Source organism: Physella acuta, unplaced genomic scaffold (genome assembly GCF_028476545.2).
Source record: "Physella acuta isolate Inbredline_101_S28 unplaced genomic scaffold, ASM2847654v3 ptg001335l, whole genome shotgun sequence".
In the NCBI taxonomy this organism is placed as follows: Eukaryota; Metazoa; Mollusca; class Gastropoda; family Physidae; genus Physella; species Physella acuta.
In genome coordinates this window covers 95,351-116,860 of record NW_026732850.1, presented here as the reverse complement: position 1 = coordinate 116,860, position 21,510 = coordinate 95,351, and the positions used below count along the sequence as shown (strand labels likewise).

Sequence of the window (21,510 nt, the reverse complement as noted above, 5' to 3'; positions counted from 1 at the left end):
TTGGTGCGCAATTTTTTTTTCTCCTAGATTCTCTTATATTTTAAAAAGTTTAAGTAATTAAAAATTGATTTAAAAATCGTGTCTATATCCCCCGTTACCATCGCCCTAGTCTTATATAAGAATATTCGAGAAAGTTTACGGGAGATGGATCCCGCTTTATTTTAATAAATTGTTTAACATTATAACAAGTAAAAGCTCTGTTCTCAATCAAACAATTTGAAGACATTTTAATAAACTGTTTTATAAACGAGATTGTAACAATAGAAGTTGAGGGGGAGGGGGGGAGGGGATCGAATGACGTCATAGTTCCCACGCGAGGATCAATAAGTAAACTGGTGGTTGTACCTGTCCTCACCTGTTCAATATCGTCTGCTGGGCTAGTGTACAAATCACGTGTTTTTATGTTGGTGTTCATGTATGGACAGATGCAGTAGAGTAAGTGAGTAATGAGGTTGTGTACAAATCACCTGTTTTAATGTTGGTGTTCTTTCATTTCATGGACAGCTGTTATAACGGTTAGCTAGTTTTTAATTCAATGCCAACTTAAGCTGCATATTTGTATTTAGACTAGTTGATGTCCTACTTCTATTGATGAACTTTTTAACACTTGTATACTGACTAGTTGTATTGTAGTTGAAATAGCCTCGTGAGCCGTAATGGAAATTTGAAAGTTTGTTTTGTCATGTTCCGTTGTTCAACATTTACAGTAGCCGGTAGTGTTTGTTGTGATTTGACAAAACACATTTGGACACATTTTAATAAAATCCAAAAAGTCATCGACTGAATGGACAATTGTCTGAACAGTAATTGACCGAATTAACAACTGCGTTAAAAGATAATTAACCGAGAAGGCAATTGACCGAAAAGCTAACTGATCAAATGGACGATTGTTTGAAAAGCTAATTGACCATATATATATATATATATATATATATATATATATATATATATATATATATATATATATATATATATATATATATATATATATATATATATATATATATATATATATATATATATATATATATATATATGGAGTTTAGTCTAAATGAAATCGAAAGCTAACGATTTGGTATTTCACATCGTAGCGTTTGATACAAAATTGAGTCCGTGCTTCTACGTTCTAACTTGCAATACTAAATAGAGACTGTGAAACCTTACTTTCATACCTGTGATTTAAAATTGGGTTCGTGGAACCTTCCTTTAAAACGTTTGATACAAACTTATTTTTGTGTTTGTCGTGTCAGTGTTAGGTGTGATGACACATGACACAGGCTTTTCTGTCACTGACATCTGTTGTTGGCACTAATCGCATCAGACTTTTCCACAGTTTGACGGTTTTATCCTTGGCGGCACGGCAGGGTCTACTAGTATGTTGTAAAGTCTGACATTACCTTATAAATAAAAAACAACTAATATACTAGCGATACGTCGGTATAGTTTTGTACCCTGTAATATTATACCATCAAACAAAGCCACGCCATCTTCAATTTACTTTTTTGTATACAATATTGGTATACAATATATATATATATATATATATATATATATATATATATATATATATATATATATATATATATATATATATATATATATATATATATATATATATATATATATATATATTAACCTTTACTGTTGTGTTTTTAATGTTTTAGTTTTATTATTGACGTGTCTCTGTTTAAAAACTACTAGCTGGCAAGTACGAGAACGAGAAGTTGGTGACCTACTTACAAGCCCTATTGGCAACGATTGATGCTGTTTACTGTTTATATATCAAAATAAAATTCAGTATTACTAGGCAAGGGACGCAACTTTTACTTACATTTCAAAAGAAATAAAATTTGAAAGAACGGGTACAGTCTTTACAAAACGAGGTTTAAAATGTAATCTTTTAATATAATAAAACATAATTAAATAGAATTTACTGTTTTTGTACTATGTAGTTAAATAAATGTATTTTATACTCAAATTTATACAAAATGTCATAACTGTGAAATTAAAAAAGAGCCTTTATATTAAATTTAAGTAGCTGTCTTTTAAGAACGAACCGATTCATACTCTCTCTCTCTTTTTGTTATTTTTGGATCCCCTCAATAAAGAGGGACATAGATACAACCGAACGTAATTATTAATCCCACTGTTCACCTTCCGCATACGTGATGGCAAAATATTCCAAAAGATGGAACTCCTCAAAATCCTTCACCCACAGCGTAAATCAGGGTCGAATATCAGACTTGTAAGAGCGAATTGTGGGGAGTTTCGCAACCTGTGGTTATAGAGTAACTATTTGTCGTCGTGCTGCTGTGGTAATGTAGCCTTGGTCAAACAGTGATGACGTCCTATTGTTATATTCCCGTCTATATATTGATGATAGAAGGCTTATATCAATGTGGAATCCAAGCATTAGGATAACAATAGAAATATTCCATTGTGAATTATTTGTGATATGTCGTACAAACTTAAGTAAATTGGATTTTTAAAAATGATTATGATAATATGTGGTTACAATGTTTGCAGCTAATAATTTTTAAAAAATGATTTCATTTTTCATATGGTTTTAAGACTCTTAAATATAAGGATAAAGATAAGAAATTCCTGTGTAATGCGATTTTAGATATTCTTAATGTTTGGATAAAAAAAAGAGTTATTTTATAATGGTACTTAATGGTGCATAGCTCAGTGTATAAAGCTGGTTGTAATAAAAAAAAACCATCACCTTTGAACCTTGGGCTGTAAATTGAAGTTTTATTCATAGCATAATAGCACTTGGCTATTGGCCTTTAAAGAAGGCCTCGTTTATTTTCATATGCTTTTATTTAATTCCCAATGTCTGTCCCTCTTTCTGTTTGTGCCAAATCTTGTCATTCAATTTTCACCCACTTCTAATGCAACATTTTTATTCTGATACATTCGTCTCCGAAAACAACGCAAGAATATCTCATTCTTTTTTTTTCTAGTTAGATATTAAAATTAGTCATTATCTATTAATTAAATGATTACTATATTCGGTAACGAACTGGAAGATACCAGGATTATGTTCCATCTTTAACTTTAGTCATGTGACCACGGTGAGCTGTTTATTCGTGGATGATTTCATGCATGAGAGCTCACCAGAGACTTTAATAAGGGGCAGATAAAAAATGGTTCACTCGTGGAATCTCCAACACACCTAAGCTACTAATTGTTTTACTAAAGAAATCATTGCATTTAAAAGGCTTTGGATTTTGTCCATATAAGCCACGCTAAAAAGTTAACCATTGCCACCAAAAAATGACTATCAAAAATAGGATATGAAACTTAGACTTTATTGAAGAGAGGTAAAGTTGGGATCTACCATAACTGATTTGCATGAAAAGTTATGTATTTTGGTACCTTTAACCCTAAAAACTAACCTGAACCTTAGAGGCGTCTAATGAGTTTTTTTTTTTTTATTTTTTTTTTTTTGGCGTGCATTTAAATATTCAAATATATAGACAACTGAAATAGGTCATAAGTGGTGGGGCTTAACTTTTCACCCGAACACTTTTTTGCATTAGTGGCGGGGCTTATATGGACAAGACCCAAAGCTTTTTACTTTAAAGTTTATAAAATATTGTTATATTATTTTTATTTTTCTTCCTCCAGAAATCCGGCACCAAAACTACGTCAGCCTGACCAGTGGTCAGCCGAGTTCAACGACTTTGTCGCACGGTAAGGAAACTGTCTTTAAACGTGTCTTTGTTTTTCTCTCGCCAAATCTCGTGCTTCAGTCACGTGGTGTCATCATTCCCACCAGTCTAGCCGCGTTAGAGTTGTCACGTGATTTCTAAACTTAGCCCGCTCACATGCTCGCTGCTGCTAAAGTCCTTTGCCAACAAATTGACATCAGTTTTAGTTTTAATTGATAAACGTCCTGTTGGGCGGCGACATTGCTCTTTAGAAAAAATAAACGGCTTGCCATTCTCGGACGCATGCGGCGTTACCATGGCAACCGTCGTCATAATTTTGATATTATATGCACTCTGGAGGGTAGGTGTTGGAGGATGTGATGACTAATTTGGCTGGAGAGAGAAGGGGGGGGTGGATGATGGTTAAATTGTTGACTAGTTGTTAATTTAATTGGAGGGAGGATGTTTTGTAGGTCTGTGTAGTTTGGAGAATATTGTTAATAAACATGGTGGGTATACATAAAGACGAGGGGTTGGGGTGTGATAATTATATAATGGGTGTAATAATGACATAGTGATGTAGTGGTCAAAATATAACATCATGAGGTAGGGGTGTTATAATGACAGAAGGAGGTGGGGTGTTATAATGATATAATGTAGTCGGGGTTCATATAGTCAGGTGGGGTGTTATTACGTCATAATAAAGTATGGGGTGCTATGATAACATAATAAGATGTGGGTGTTATAATGACATAATTAATGAGGGTCAAATAATGACATAATAAGGGGCAAATAATGAGGTTGAAGCTTATTGAGAATGCAATAGTAACCACGATTGTACATCTTGGTTGGCAAGACGATCTCAAGATTTATTTTTCTCTCACCCTGGTGGCCACTGTATATGGGTTGTCACACTACCATGTACGCCTTCATAGTTGTGATGGGACAGCATTGTTTTAAAACAGGTGTTGTGTTTATTTCCTGAAGTGTTGGCACTAATCGCTCCCATGTTTCATTGCCTTCCCAGATGTCTAGTCAAAGATTTTGAACAGCGACCTTTTGCCCATGACCTTCTGACACACCCCTTCATAACACAGGTCCCTAGGGACACCGGCCAGGTATTTTTACAATTGTTTTTAGACACATGCCAGGTATTCTTACAGTTGGTTTAACCAATAGTTTTTAGGCCAGGTACTCTTACATTCTTATATATATATATATATATATATATATATATATATATATATATATATATATATATATATATATATATATATATATATATATATATATATATATATATATATATATATATATATATATATATATATATATATATATATATATATATATATATATATATATAATATATATACACACAGTGCTTTTTTTTGTAAAAAAAATAGGATCTTGTACTCTGTGATGGATTGCCTAACTTTTAACAAATTACTAATATAATAAATCAATAATAAATGTTAAAATACAAGAAAAGTAATAACATTTTCCCCATATTTAAAAAGATGCTGGTACGCTGTACCTGTGTGTACCATCACAAAAAAAGCACTGTATACACATGTATTTATGTATGCAGATGTGCTTGTATATGTAGGCCTATGTGTTGAATATAAATAATGCCAGTACATTCTTACACACATATATATGAACTAACATGTAGTTACCTACTCTTACAAACATACATATGAATGAACATGTACCTACAAGCACACTTAAACATACATATGAATGAACATGCACCTACTTACAATAACATACATATGAATGAAAATGCACCTACTTACAATAACATACATATCAATGAACATGCACCTACGTACAATAAAATACATACGAATGAACATGTCCCTAGTTGTACACATAAACATACATAAGAATGATCATGCACTTCATAACAACATAAACATACATATCAATGAACATGCACCTACGTACAATAAAATACATACGAATGAACATGTCCCTAGTTGTACACATAAACACACATAAGAATGATCATGCACTTCATAACAACATAAACATACATATGAATGAACATGTACCTACTTACAATAACATACATCTGAACATACCCCTTGTTGCCCACATAACCATACATATGACCCATCGTATGAGCAGCTGCAGGCCCAGATAGCCAGCATCACGTCCACCATGGAGAGGAAAGTCTCCGAGCCTGACATCACCACCAAGCACGGTCAGCTCAAGTCCAACCGCAAGTCCAGGAGGGAGACGCCATCTACCTGCGAGAACCTGGCGCTCCTAGAGGTTCTGGATGAGGTAGGTCGCTAGGGAGGTTCTAGAAGGGTTGTTGGGGAGGTTCTAGAAGGGTTGTTGGGGAGGTTCTAGAAGGGTTGTTGGGGAGGTTCTAAAGGGATTAAGTTCTTGGGGAGGTTCTAGAAGGATTGTTGGGGAGGTTCTAGAAGGGTTCTTGGGGAGGTTCTAGAAGGGTTGTTGAGGAGGTTCTAGAAGGGTTGTTGGGGAGGTTCTAGAAGGGTTGTTGGGGAGGTTCTAGAAGGGTTCTTGGGGAGGTTCTAGAAGGGTTGTTGGGGAGGTTCTAGAAGGATTGTTGGGGAGGTTCTAGAAGGGTTGTTGGGGAGGTTCTAGAAGGGTTGTTGGGGAGGTTCTAGAAGGATTGTTGGGGAGGTTCTAGAAGGGTTGTTGGGGAGGTTCTAGAAGGATTGTTGGGGAGGTTCTAGATGGGTTGTTGGGGAGGTTCTAGAAGGGTTGTTGGGGAGGTTCTAGAAGGATGGTTGGGGAGGTTCTAGAAGGGTTGTTGGGGAGGTTCTAGAAGGGTTGTTGGGGAGGTTCTAGAAGGGTTGTTGAGGAGGTTCTAGAAGGGTTGTTGGGGAGGTTCTAGAAGGGTTGTTGGGGAGGTTCTAGAAGGGTTGTTGGGGAGGTTCTAGAAGGGTTGTTGGGGAGGTTCTAGAAGGGTTGTTGGGGAGGTTCTAGAAGGGTTGTTGGGGAGGTTCTAGAAGGGTTGTTGGGGAGGTTCTAGAAGGGTTGTTGAGGAGGTTCTAGAAGGGTTGTTGGGGAGGTTCTAGAAGGGTTGTTGGGGAGGTTCTAGAAGGGTTGTTGGGGAGGTTCTAGAAGGGTTGGTGGGGAGGTTCTAGAAGGGTTGTTGGGGAGGTTCTAGAAGGGTTGTTGGGGAGGTTCTAGAAGGGTTGTTGGGGAGGTTCTAGAAGGATTGTTGGGGAGGTTCTAGAAGGGTTGTTGTGGAGGTTCTAGAAGGATTGTTGGGGAGGTTCTAGATGGGTTGTTGGGGAGGTTCTAGAAGGGTTGTTGGGGAGGTTCTAGAAGGATGGTTGGGGAGGTTCTAGAAGGGTTGTTGGGGAGGTTCTAGAAGGGTTGTTGGGGAGGTTCTAGAAGGGTTGTTGGGGAGGTTCTAGAAGGGTTGTTGGGGAGGTTCTAGAAGGGTTGTTGGGGAGGTTCTAGAAGGGTTGTTGGGGAGGTTCTAGAAGGGTTGTTGGGGAGGTTCTAGAAGGATTTTTGGGGAGGTTCTAGAAGGGTTGTTGAGGAGGTTCTAGAAGGGTTGTTGGGGAGGTTCTAGAAGGGTTGTTGGGGAGGTTCTAGAAGGGTTGTTGGGGAGGTTCTAGAAGGGTTGGTGGGGAGGTTCTAGAAGGGTTGTTGGGGAGGTTCTAGAAGGGTTGTTGGGGAGGTTCTAGAAGGGTTGTTGGGGAGGTTCTAGAAGGGTTGGTGGGGAGGTTCTAGAAGGGTTGTTGGGGAGGTTCTAGAAGGGTTGTTGGGGAGGTTCTAGAAGGGTTGTTGGGGAGGTTCTAGAAGGGTTGGTGGGGAGGTTCTAGAAGGATTAAGTCCATTGGAGTTGGGGGGGAGGGGTTAGCAAGATTAAGTTCTTATGTAGGTTCTAGAAAGATAAAATCATTGGGAATATCTAGATGGATTAAGATGCTTGGTCGGTTCTACAAAGAATAAGGTACTTAGGAGATTCTAGAAGGATTAAGTTTCTAGAAGGTTAAAAAAATTAGGGAGGTTCTAGAAGGATTAAGTTACTTTACAGGATCTGGCAAGATTAATCCTCTAGGATGCTATACAGATACTATGTCCAAAGAAGGCTTCTATAATGATTAAGTCACTAAAGGAGATTTTAGCAGTAGAAAGATGTTGTTTTTTAAAATCCTGCAGATTCCTTTGCCTATTCACAAGAAAATAAAAGTTTAAAATAAAAGGGCTGAAATATTCACTGTGAATGGGTCAAACCACTGCCCGTTTAGTCCCAAGAGCAATATTCACACTAACTTCTGGAACAGATGCATAGGATAGTTTACTAGTATTTGTTGTTTTGTCTGTAAGATTGGATATTCCCCACCCACTTCTGTCTGATTTGGTTTTGTGGTGCCTGTAAGATTAGGTTAGACCTGTCTCCTTATGTCTGACTTGATTTTGTATGTCTGTTAGATTGAATAGTTCCCACCCACTTCTGTCTGACTTGGTTTTGCTATGCCTGTAAGATTAGCGTTGACCTGTCTATGTATGCCTGACCTGGTTTTATAAGTATGTCTGTAAGATTTGATAGTCCCCACTCACTTCTGTCTGACTTGGTTTTGTTCCAGGAAACAATAGTCAACCAGCTGTTGAACCGCTACTCCCAAGATGAGATCTACACCTACATAGGGGACATCCTATTGGCTGTTAACCCTTTCATCTCCCTGCCTATATACAGTGATGAGGTTTGTTAACCCTTTCATCTCCCTGCCTATATACAGTGATGAGGTTTGTTAACCCTTTCATCTCCCTGCCTATATACAGTGATGAGGTTTGTTAACCCTTTCATCTCCCTGCCTATATACAGTGATGAGGTTTGTTAACCCTTTCATCTCCCTGCCTATATACAGTGATGAGGTTTGTTAACCCTTTCATCTCCCTGCACATTCATAACTATTACATATCACAACATATGTGATTGTGTGGCCTAACGGTAGAGCATTATACTGCCAACCCTAAAGTCTTGTGATCTTATCCGGGTTCAGTCAGTAAAACGTCCCTGAATACATCCAGCTCTTGTAGGTTAGTGAATGTAAAAGTACATACCAGAGTGTTGGCACCAATAAAGGAAAATTATGTACAATATTTTTACAAAATTTATTACAAAAGAAGAAAACTTAGTGGAAATATATAACCCAACTAAATGAAACGTACTTGAATACAGTATAAACAATATCTAGATTAAGTACTTTTAGCTGAAATGGGACAAGTGTATTTTAACTTGAATTCAGCTTGCTCCTCTATTTTACCTAGAATAAAATTAGCTATACTGATGGATTGATGTTTGAGCAATTATGTGTACTTTGTTGAAAATAAGGCAAGAAAATTTAGCTTTTTTAGCTTATTAATCAACATCTTCTAATATTGATTATCAAATTAGAGCCAAACTTTACCTGCCTGCCTTGCTGTACAAGATTTTTTACTGGCAGAAGATCAATATCTTATCTCTCATCTGCATTGATTCATCTTCTGTCAACATTGAAATTTTCTGCTCAAAATATTGGAGAGTATAAAACTGTACTCTGTAAATAAAACTTTACAGTAGGAAATATTGGGACAGAGAGTATAAGATTGTATACTGTAAATAAAACTTTACATAGGAAACATTGGGGTAGAGAGTATAAAACTGTACACCGTAAATAAAACTTTACAGTAGGAAATATTGGGTTAGAGAGTATAAAACTGTACTCTGTAAATGCGATTTTACAGTCGTAAATATTGGGGAAGAGAGTATAAAATTGTATTTTGCATGAATAAATGGTTAGAGAGTATTGTAAAAGCGTTATAAATGTAACTTGTTTTATTAACAGAGAAAGCATAGCATTTTGTTTTTAAACATACTATCTTTCCTCAAATTATTTCACTTTTTTTAAAATGTCATTGTAAGTTTTAACATGAATAGCCATGTTTACTCACCTAATCCTATCAACATTTTGACCCCTCCCCCAACTTGCCCTTATTGTAGTATGTGAAGATGTACATGCATGCCATGAAGGCAGACAACCCCCCTCACATCTTCGCAGTAGCTGACCAGTCCTATCAGATGATGATGCACAACAAGCATAGCCAGGTCAGTTTAAATACAGCCAGGTCATCTTTACATATAGCCTTGTATAATTGCTCTTTAGTGAAGTAAAAGTAATCTAGCCCCCACTAGCAAATTATTAAGACCACCACTAGTCTGAGGTAAAAATAAGTCTTAACAGGACTGATTGATTTTTCATAATGACCTAACGACCCCTCACTATTTTACTCAGCAGCCGCGGCAATCACTTGCTAATATGTTGTTGATTTTCCTCAGCTGTTCTGTTTTTATTTTATTGTTCCACTTATTTTACTACTTTCTATGTATATTAGGGAATTTGCTGATTTTGCAATTGTGTTGTTGTAAAAGTGGGTTTAGCCGTAACATCGCTGGGTTAAAAAAATGTCCCTACTGATTACCAACATTAGGGGGGGGGGAGTAAAAACTTCTTGTTGTGTTTTATTTATCAGACAAGAAAAAAGAGGTGGGGGGGGGGGGGGGTTAAAAATGCCTTGTGTTTAAATTATCGACTAGAAGAAAAGAGGAAGCGAGTTGTCCTATTGGATGAAATATTTTGTTTACCTCAGTGGGGAGAGTGGGTCAGGATAGATGTGAGAGTTGTCCTAATGGATGAAATATTTTGTTTACCTCAGTGGGGAGAGTGGGGCAGGATAGATGTGAGAGTTGTCCTAACGGATGAAATATTTTGTTTACCTCAGTGGGGAGAGTGGGGCAGGATAGATGTGAGAGTTGTCCTAATGGATGAAATATTTTGTTTACCTCAGTGTATTGTCATCAGTGGGGAGAGTGGGGCAGGAAAGACAGAGAGTGCTAATCTCCTGGTGCAGCAGTTGACGCAGCTAGGCAAGGTAGGCTACATGCACCTGTCATGTTTAATTAGTGTAATCCCTTTATCCAATCAATATAACAAAATAAACTTTCAATAAGCTCCTATGATTCACACCCCATTTAATGGGAGAATGATCTCTAATAGTTAACCATTTGGACATCGTGGAAAACAGGGCAGATGAAGTAGAGTTCACCTGTGTGTTAGGGACAGTGTGGTCAGGTCTATGCCGAACCACCTTTACTTTTCCTGACATCAACTGCATAGGTTTTGTCGTGGTCAAGTCGGTAAAGCTCATGGTTTCTAAACTGAAAAGTCTCGAGTTTGAACTCTCTCCAGATGAGGCTTGACAGCTGGAGACAGCAACTCTTCTAGGAGAGAAAACCAAAAATCAAACAACTGCTGCCTTGTAGTTTGTTCTCAGTTGGACAAAGGCTATGGAAGCAAATCCAAAAAGAAAAGCCGTCATCTGCCTATATGGCATATAACAATTTGACACATAATACCTTATTGTGTTGGAGGGAATCCCTTCCAACACTATAATTAATAAACCGGGAGTGATCTCCCCTAAACTTTCTCGAATATTCTTATATAAAATAACAGGGGATGGGAACTCGGGCTATAGACATGATTTTTAATCCATTTTAAATACTTAAAGTTTTAAAAATAGAATAAAATCTCGTAGACAAAAGAATTACACATCAAGTGAACGCCAAATAAAAAAGTGCATAATAGTGCGCAATATTATTAGTACTTTAAAAATTTACATTAGTTTTTTTGAGAAATCGGAAGTAGCGTAAATTATTACTTCCGGTCAACGGAAATTACTCAAAATTTGACAGAAGGTAGAGAATTAGATCTTATACTTACATGTGAAATTTCATTTATCTATCTAAAATAGTACTCAAGTTATAGGCTTTTGAAAAATTCAAAGTAGAAAAAGTACCACTTCCGGTTATCGGAAATCGCTCAAAAGTTGATACCAATCTACGATTTTGATAAAATACTTATATATGAAATTTCATCAACCTAGCTGTAACGGTACTCAAGTTATCGTGTTTACACACGGACACACAGACACAGAATACGGACAGAATTGCAAAGCCCAGTTTTTCAGACTGGATTACGCATAAAACCTCTTAATTTTGATAAATCTGGATTGATAATTTTTGCCTGATTAAAATAAGTCCTCTATACTCCGGATGTGATGAAGGACTGAGGAGTAAAACGGTGAAAACTGTCAAAATTTCATGTTATTTTTGTGCACGATTACAATACTTTCTCTATACGTCGTATATACGAGAAAGTAAAAATGACGAAGAAAAAGAACCACATAGCCATGAGAGCTTAGTGAAATCAGGGTTGTCCATTGGACTCAAGCCTGATATCTGAACTTAATACTTTCTAGTTAGTATTCATCTACTGTACGAACCAACATATGTTCAATGATTAGCACACCTTTACCTGAAGAAAATTCTTGTACCTTCAGGCTCCCAACAGAACGCTAGAGGACCGCATCCTCCAGGTGAACCCGCTGATGGAGGCGTTTGGTAACGCTAAGACTGTCATCAACGACAACTCCAGCAGGTTTGGGAAGTACCTGGAAATGTTTTTCACAGCCTCGTCTGGGACTGTGGTTGGTGGTGAGAACATTTGTTACATTTAAACAACAAAAGAGTTAAATAAAGCCCTTGCAGAATGGGTATGCTAATCTGTAGGAATTATTTTCCTGTCCTAAATGAATTTTCAAGGATTTAAACCCTACCTAACTACATGAGTGTTAGAAATGATCGAATTAAATACAGGGTAGCTGTGTAAATAATGAAAAGGCTGTACACATTTTTAGCGCAATTTCCATATGGACAATTGCGATTATTAACTCGTCATTTCCGGATGGATGAATGGATGGATGTATGGATGGATGTGTGTCCGCAGCTTTAAGTGGTATCTCCTCCTCAACGAAGCAATATCGAGGACTAGTTCCAAAAGCAAATATGTTAAGCAAGTTCCAAGGATGATTGTGGGCCAAAAAAATCCCGGAATTCCTTCCTGGATTTTCCGGAAAAGCCAAAAAACCTTGAACAAATGCAGTTTTTGCTCCATATCTCGGCAACTAGACCACTTAGCGACTTGAAACAATTACCAATCGATTCCTGCCATAATTTAGACCAATATTGCCGAAGAAAGTTTTCAAAAATATCCTTTCGTTCGGTCACAAAAAATTAATTAAGAACATTTAAACTGAGCATCGTTTAGGTTTTTAGCGCAAAGTTGAGGTTCGAAAGGATTTTACCATAGCGAATGAGCGGAGGTTGGAAAGGATTTTTTTTTTCGCCTGATACTAGAGGCTAGCCTGTCGCGACGTGGGATTGTTCGCGTCACTGCGCGCGGCAAGAGAGAGAGAGAGGCGAGCTACATGTCGCTCGTTTTTTTCACGTGCTAATGTTTACAAACAAGAGGGCGGGTTTTAATCATAGTCAAATACTGATATAAACGTTTCAATATTTTTTAAACTGAGCATCTTGTATAAGCGTCGTTGAAGATAAATAAGGAAATTGCGCTTAAATTGTCGCTAGACTTTTTATTAACTTGTTTTGTTAATGAAAGTAAAAAAGTTAAACTGATGCACAACTTTCACCAGCAAAAATCACAGACTATCTATATGTTTAACTGATGTACCTTTATCCTAACTATACCAAGAAAACAATCACAAGTTTAACTGACGAACCCTAACTCTAACTTTCCCCAGCAAAAATCACAGACTATATGTTTAACTGATGTATCTAACTATACTTAGAAAAAAATCACATGTTTAACTGATGAACCTAACTCTAACTTTCCCCAGCAAAAATCACTGAGTACCTGCTAGAGAAGTCCAGAGTTATCCACCAAGCCAGGTGAGTTATCCTGGAAATTTTCTTTGTCCACATTTCTCAGATGTTCATGTATCTAATCTTCTGGTCTTTTGTGTTCATCCTATCACTTCACTCCGACATTGATCTTTAAAACCACCTTAAGATCACATTATCTGTTTGATCACATCTTCATGGCCTCTACTTTACAATATTATCTAGTGTGCCAGAAGAAGAATAATTACAGCAATATTTAATGATGCATGACAACCTGCTAGTGGTACATATATTAAGTATTCAATTTCAAATTCTTGATTAAATTTTTGTTGATGTTTTAATCTTCTCTCTTTAATAATTGTATTCCCGTTACTTTTTTCATCTGAATTGATCAGTTTTTATGTGAAATATTTTGGAATCAGACAATTAACCCATGAAATTATCGATAATTAGTTTTTTAAATGCTTAACAAATTTGAAGCATATTTCATGTATAAAATAAATGGGAAGTGCATAAAAAAACATCTGCATTTATTATAAAGGATTGAAATAATCAAAAATACTTTTTAAAGTCGATGTAATTTTTCACAATTTTCTATGGTAAAATAAATTCAGTCCCACCTATCACAGTGAATCTGTTTTGTGTACAAATTTTCTTTTGTTTCTTCACAGTGGGGAGCAGAACTTCCATATTTTTTATTATTTACATGATGGTTTGATGGCCAGTCAAAGAGAGGCTGAGTATCATTTAAAGCAACACACTGTTTATAAGTGAGTCAGACCATTTTTACTGCAAGATTTTAATAAGCAACATTTTGTAGAAAAAAGGACAAGTACTATGCTTGATAAACATATTGAATTGGTGTAAAAGGTATTTTTAATATTTTTTCCAGATATATCACAGAGTACACAGAGAGGCCTTCAGAAATTTCTTCCATTTCAATCAACCGAGTCAAATTTAGAGCAATAGAACATTGTTTTGATATCATTGGGTTTAAGCAGGAGGTAAGGGTCATAGTTCATCTGAACAGCTTCATCAGACATTGATTGATTTAATAATTGATCATATATGAGATAGTTTGAAAATTTTATTCCATAACCTAAATACTAAAACGTTTTCTTTTTAAATTTGAATTACCTACTGCACCATATTTTTAAACCCAGTTTTAAAAAAAAAACTAATAAAGAGGATTTTTATCTAACCAGATCTTTAAAAACTTGCTATCCTAGGAAGTTTTAAATCCAAATTTTTAAATCTTTATTTGCCAGGAGGTGTCATCTGTTTACGCCATACTGGTAGCAATCCTACACACAGGCAACATTGAGTTTACAGCCAAAGACTCAGGGTACGGAGGGGAGGCGTGTGTTGTATCTAACACAGAGCTTATCTCAATAGGTTGGTTTCTTTAAAAAAAAGTCATACTTTTATAGAAAGTTGAGAATTACTTTTGTTTTAGCTTTGTCTCCTACCCTCCCTGTCTCCTGTATTACCTGCCTGTCCCCTGTATTACCTCCCTGTCTCCTCCTGTATTACCTCCCTGTCTCCTCCTGTATTACCTCCCTGTCCCCTGTATTACCTCCCTGTCTCCTGTCTCCTCCTGTATTACCTCCCTGTCCCCTGTATTACCTCCCTGTCTCCTCTATTACCTCCCTGTCTCCTGTAATACCTCCCTGTCTCATGTGTTACCTCCCTGTCTCCTGTATTACCTCCCTGTCTCCTCCTCTATTACCTCCCTGTCTCCTCATGTGTTACCTCCCTGTCTCCTGTATTACCTCCCTGTCTCCTCCTGTATTACCTCCCTGTCTCCTCCTGTATTACCTCCCTGTCCCCTGTATTACCTCCCTGTCTTCTCCTGTATTACCTCCCTGTCCCCTGTACTCCCCAGTCTCTGAGTTGCTGGGACTAGACTACACAGACCTGCTAGAGTGCCTTACAACCTCTGGAATGGTGGCCAAAGGGGAGGTCATCATCAGAGACAACTCAGTTCAAGAGGCCATGGATGCTAGAGACGCCATGGCCAAGGCCCTGTATGGCCGTCTGTTCAGCTGGATAGTCAACAGAATCAGTACATTGCTGAAGCCAGACCATAATGATAGAAATGTGTAAGTTACTTGCCTGTTTTTTATCTCAAGTTTTTTTTTTTTTTTTTGGTAATAATATTGTTGTTCTCCGTGTAACCGTGGAAAAAATAGAGTCTTATGTTTAAAAGTCTATCCATAAATTTTAAGTTGTTAAAAAGGCAATTAGAACCTGGTAATTTTAAGTTAATGAAATGAACATAGCGATGGGGGGGGGGGGGGGGGCTGGGGGGGTACATATGGGGGGCGCCAAAATGGGTTTGAAAAAAAATTAAAAGCTAATTTTAGCTGCAGTTTTAAATTATAAATATAAAAATATAGGGGGGGGGGGTGCGCCAAATTGAAAGTTTGTCCCCGGGCGCCGTAAGGGTTAGTAATTAATTCCTGTGATATGATCAACATCAAATACACCTAAAAATATATTTTTTGGTATCACACTGACTTGTTAAAATTGTTCTATTTCCCCATTTGAATGTAGGGATCAGTTCTATACAGTGGGGCTCCTGGACATCTTTGGCTTTGAGAATTTTAAAACCAACTCGTTTGAACAGCTGTGTATTAACATAGCTAACGAGCAGATACAGTACTACTTCAACCAGCACATCTTTGCCTGGGAATTGGTGAGTTCATTTAGTCCCTGGTGCAGGTGGAGTAGGGTTTATGTATGCATGTATCAGCCTGAGAACTGTTGAGTTGATTTATGTGTTTGCTGTTGGTCCAACAAACATAAATAGAATATTCCTATGAGTAGAGTGGAGTAGAGTTTTTGTTTATTTTTAATTGTCACATATTGATTGGATATTTGCTGTGAATTTCTTTAAGTACTCTATCTGGATCAAATAGTCTTTAGAGTAGGTGAGCTAGAGTTTATGTATTTCTGAAGTCATGATTTGAAAAGTGTGCGGTGAGTTCAGTGTCTAGTCACATGATACTGGCTCAAGCAGTGTGAGGCAGGAATATTCCACATCCTCAATCTCAAATAAGTGTTTTGTGGCTGAGATTTGAACTCACACCCTTCATGTTATCACCTGTGTGTTGTGTAACTGAGGGATGATGTAGAACCAAGGGCTACCATCCTGTGCTCATGTATTGATCTACTGCTCACACCATTACTCAGCTGGTTGAACTGCTCACCACTGAGCTCACACAAACACAGATAACAAATGTAACATGAGACCATACAAACACTGTTATCTTACAAGCTATCTCACAAATGTTTTCATGAGGGAAAAAAATCACTTTAAACCTACATTGTACTGATATCTTACTACATACATTTTTAAAAAATAAACTGACAAACCAAAGACATGTTGATACCTTGAGTTATGTAACTTTATAAAAATGAGCTTTCTCCCTCTGTAGATGGGTTTAAGTGTATTACCTCCCTTCTAGCAAACTCTGTGTTATCATTTTAATCAATGCAATTCAATACCATTTTGTAAGCCTTTTTGTATGGGTGGGTGGGTGGGGGTGGGGGGGGGGGGGGGGGTTGATAATCCACATTTGTATGAAGCTTAAGCTGAATAGCATGTTCTTGTTGCCCCAATACTGTAGGTACTTATCAAATTTGTTAATCACAATTACATTCAAATTTATATTTTTAAAATTTTAAAATATTTTATGAAGAGTATAAACTGAAGAATATCCATATCCTGAAAAAAATGTTATATTCTTAAGTTCCTTAATTTTTTTAAACCCCATATTCAGCAAGTGTTCAAAGTTAAAAAAAAAATAAATGTATCTCACTATGTTTATTCTTTAGACTAATCTATATCCTGAATATATGTATTTATTTGTATGAATCTCTTATGCTTATAAAGGAGGAGTACAAGAATGAAGAAATTGATGCCACAGAAGTGGCCTATGTTGACAACCGGCCCATCCTGGACATGGTGCTGTCCAAACCTGTTGGCCTGTTGGCCCTTCTGGACGAGGAGAGCCACTTCCCCAAGGCCACCGACTCCACTCTTGTTGGTAGGGCACCACGGCTTAACTGTTTGAGAACCTCTCTAATGAATTGTGTTGTCCTTCTTTAAATCATGTGACATAAAAGTTTATTTTACTTACTACCATCATTGGTTATGAAATTATTGTTACTGTTGACAGAAAAGTTTCATAAGAACATCAAATCATCTATCTTTAGTAGGCCTATATGTTACATAAAACTTTTATTATACTCACAATGACCATTGGGTACAAAAAAAATATTTTTTTTTACTTTCGACAGAAAAGTTTCATCAGAACATCAAATCATCTATTTATTCACGGCCAAAATCCAATGAGCTTTCCTTTGGTATAGATCATTATGCAGGCAAGGTAAGTGTTTGATGCTTGCGTTAACTCTCTGACTTAGGTGATTTATCTGGCTGCATGATGCTAGTTGAATGTAGTTCTATGTGTGTGTTTGACTTCGGTAGTCTTTGGCTGAATATTTGTGTCACATTATTTTGAATGTGCCCATATTTCACATTAACATCCTCCCCCCCATGTAAATGTGTACATCATCTTTATGTTTTCACAATTTTTACCAGAATAACACCCCATTTATGTGTGTTCGATTTTATCATCAATAAGTTTTCCTTATTTCACCTGTATATGATCAATATGTTTTCCCTATCTCACCTGTATGACACCCCGCATATATATGTGTGGAAGCATCATCAGTTTTTCCCTAACCCACCTGTATAACAACCCCCATATGTGTGTGTTTGTTTGATTGTATCATCTATAAGTTTTCCTTATTTCACCTGTGTATGATCAATATGTTTTCACTATCTCACCTGCATGACCCCCCTCTTCATCACTCCTGCGTGAGTGTGTATGTGTGTGAGTATCATCAATATGTTTTCCCTATCTCACCTGTATGACCCCCCCCCCCCCTCATCACTCCTGTGTCCCCCCCAACAGGTGGAGTATGACGCCCAGGGTTTCCTGGAGAAAAATCGTGACCGCCTTCCTTCAGAGATCACCAACATCATGAGGATGTCTGAGAACAGTGTGGTCAAATCTCTGTTCCAAACTCCTCTAACAAAAACAGGTAGGTCAAGTTTGTGTGGTCAAATCTCTGTTCCAAACCCCACTCACAAAAACAGGTGGGTCAAGTTTGTGTGGTCAAATCTCTGTTCCAAACCCCACTCACAAAAACAGGTAGGTCAAGTTTGTGTGGTCAAATCTCTGTTTCAAACCCCACTCACAAAAACAGGTGGGTCAAGTTTGTGTGGTCAAATCTCTGTTCCAAACCCCACTCACAAAAACAGGTAGGTCAAGTTTTTTTCTGTCAAGCCTCTGTTCCAAACCCCACTCACAAAAACAGGTTGGTCAGGTCTAACTGCTAGGTGCAGTTATTGTCCAATTATTAACTGTTATGGAACGAAAACAAAATCCAATTTCTAAAGTAATATAAACTAAACATAAAAAAAGAAAATTTTTGAAAACTAAAATCTTTAAGAACTTCTCCATATCAGTATGGGTTAATGCTTTGAAGAAGATTCTGAGTTATCATCTCTTGAATCTCATGAACTTTTGACTCTTGGTTTGTAGTAAGCCCCTCTACCACTCTACCACCTATTTACTGTCTTCACTTCATCCAAAGTACGGGGCAAACTGTTGAATGCTGCACAATTTATTTCATGCAATAATTCCCACACCCCAGCAGTTTTTGTTAACTCTGTAGACACCAGCCTACAATTTCCCACACCCCAACAGCTCTGTCAAATCTCTTGACCCCCACAATTTCTCCCACACCCCAACAGCTGTTAAATCCCTTGACTCTCACAATTTCCCACACCCCATCAGCTTTGTTAAATCTCTTGACCCCACAATTTCTCCCACAATTTCCCACACCCCAACATATCTGTTAAATCTCTTGACTCTCCCACAGGTAACCTCCAAAGTGGCAGCTCCAGGAACAGCAGTCGAGGTGGTAGCCCCATGTCCACATCCCCAGGTGTAACAATAGCCACCTACACGTCTAAAGGCTCCAGCCTTGGTGGGAGCAGGGTAAGTAGAAATATATTTTATTCCAGGAGGAGGGGGAGTGGGGGGGGGGGGGGATTGAGAAGTTATGTAAATGTCAAACACTGAGTTTACAATATGAACCTAGATTTTAAAATATTTAGGTATATCACTCTGTTAGCTTATCTATTTTCATTGGACAAAAATATAATCAAATTAATGCTGTTGGGTTGCATGAGGAAGCCTTTTAAATGCATGGAAAAAAAACTGTAACTCTATTTAGAAATTCTTATCATTTACTTTAGGATCTTTGCATGCTAGAAGCATAATCTATATACATTTGTATTGAACTGTTTTTTAGCACTTCACATCACTGTCTTCATTGTTGCAATGTTGAGTACCCGATAGTTTGTGCAAAATGAGTTTTTTATGTCTTGGATACACATTACCAAATAAATGGGTTGAAGCAATTGTGTCAAAAAATGTCTGTTTCAACTGATTTCCTGGGCTATAGGCATCTATACAATCTAATGATTTCCTTGGTGATGGCAGCTATACAATCAAATAGTTTCTAAGTAGTTTTCCTAAAAAAGTAATTCAAATATAACAAAAAATAATCAACTATAAATTGAACAATGGATTGGTACATTTGTTTATAATATTTAGCTCAGATTCAAATGTGGAATCTTAATTTTATTAACAGTTTACATAAAGCCAACTATAAGCTGAGTAAAGCACCACTTTAACATTACACACTCTATGATTTATTCTCATCACAAATATTATGTGATTGTATGAGAAACTTGGGCCACTAAAACAAGGTACTCTAGGTCTAGGATTAATTCTCATAACAAATTTTAGATGGTAGTATGAGGAAGTGGTAGCACTAAACAATGTACTGTCTGTGGTCTCATAACAAATAGTTTTATGTTGTATGAGGAATTTGCGCCACTAAAACAACATACTGTATGTGGTCTAGAATAAATTCTCATAACAAATGTTACGTAGTAGTATGAGGAACTTGTGCCACTAAAACAACATACTGTCTGTGGTGTAGTATAAATTCTCATAACAAATGTTACGTGGTAGTATGAGGAAGTGGTACCACTAAACAATGTTCCATCCCTGGTTTCAGATATATTCTCATCTAGTAAGTATAGTAGCCCTCCAGTCAGCTTGACCATTGCTAACTACAGTTCTGACTCTTTGCCAGGGCGGAAAAATCCCAAATATTTATTTATTTACAACCCTGTAACTGTTTCATTCATTTTTTTTATATTTCAGTTGAAATTTTTGCCGTATAAATAATCAATTAATATTATTACATTCTAACAGACTTAAACAATGAAACGAAACAAATAATTAAGTTTGTTTTAATGTTTATTAATCCAAATAGCCATCAGTTTTTAAAAATAAAATTAAAAAAATGTCATGAAACTACATTAGGGTTTCTGTAAAAGAAGAGTTCATGTATTTACTAACAGGATTTGATTAGACCTGACTACTAACCATGTTTGCCTGTGTTTGCCTGCATGAACTTAAATCTAATCTGATTGTTTCCTCTAAAGCGTGCCTTCCTTCAAATCAAGGTTCATATCAACATTTTTCCATTATGTGTCCAGATTTTTGTTCCTTTGAAAGCCAAATCAATAAAACCTTCACATTCTCATAATTTGCAGAGTGCTGAACCTTTATTTTATTTAGTTGACTACTCCACTCAGACATTTGATGCCAGTTTTGAATATATTGACATTGTTTCCAGGTTTATAGCTATACATGTTAGAAGAGTTCAACGTTTTTCCCAAAACAATTACGTTTAATTTTTTTTTTTTACTTTTTTTAGTTTTACATAAGTGTATAGGAGCATCCTTATCAAACAATTTAGAAATAATTTCTTAAGCAACCTACCATGCCACAGTGTTTTCCTAAAGTTTGATGTAGACAGGCACACCCCAGCCTAGCTCTTACTAAATCAGTACACCACCTTTAACCATTTTTAGTTTAGATTTCAATTAGTAGATCCAATTTTTTTTTTTGTATTTTAACAACCAATTTTCTTATTTCAAGTGTGGTTTGATAAACATAT

The 21,510-nt window shown here is 36.8% G+C and overlaps 1 protein-coding gene across 1 annotated transcript in view; it reads left to right on the top strand.

The window, feature by feature from the left end:
- The window catches only part of LOC131958558 (myosin-IIIb), a 69,841-nt gene that overhangs the window by 4,517 nt on the left and 43,814 nt on the right, over positions 1–21,510 (top strand). Inside the window, exons 2-19 of the mRNA XM_059323646.1 lie at positions 3,634–3,699; positions 4,684–4,774; positions 5,790–5,948; positions 8,240–8,356; positions 9,637–9,741; positions 10,482–10,565; positions 12,033–12,186; positions 13,389–13,440; positions 14,064–14,162; positions 14,285–14,396; positions 14,661–14,787; positions 15,278–15,494; positions 15,949–16,090; positions 17,291–17,444; positions 17,698–17,786; positions 18,378–18,507; positions 19,351–19,469; positions 20,560–20,574. Coding sequence (XP_059179629.1) covers positions 3,634–3,699; positions 4,684–4,774; positions 5,790–5,948; positions 8,240–8,356; positions 9,637–9,741; positions 10,482–10,565; positions 12,033–12,186; positions 13,389–13,440; positions 14,064–14,162; positions 14,285–14,396; positions 14,661–14,787; positions 15,278–15,494; positions 15,949–16,090; positions 17,291–17,444; positions 17,698–17,786; positions 18,378–18,507; positions 19,351–19,469; positions 20,560–20,574 — 2,032 coding nt within the window. The remainder of the gene's footprint in view (positions 1–3,633; positions 3,700–4,683; positions 4,775–5,789; positions 5,949–8,239; positions 8,357–9,636; positions 9,742–10,481; positions 10,566–12,032; positions 12,187–13,388; positions 13,441–14,063; positions 14,163–14,284; positions 14,397–14,660; positions 14,788–15,277; positions 15,495–15,948; positions 16,091–17,290; positions 17,445–17,697; positions 17,787–18,377; positions 18,508–19,350; positions 19,470–20,559; positions 20,575–21,510) is intronic.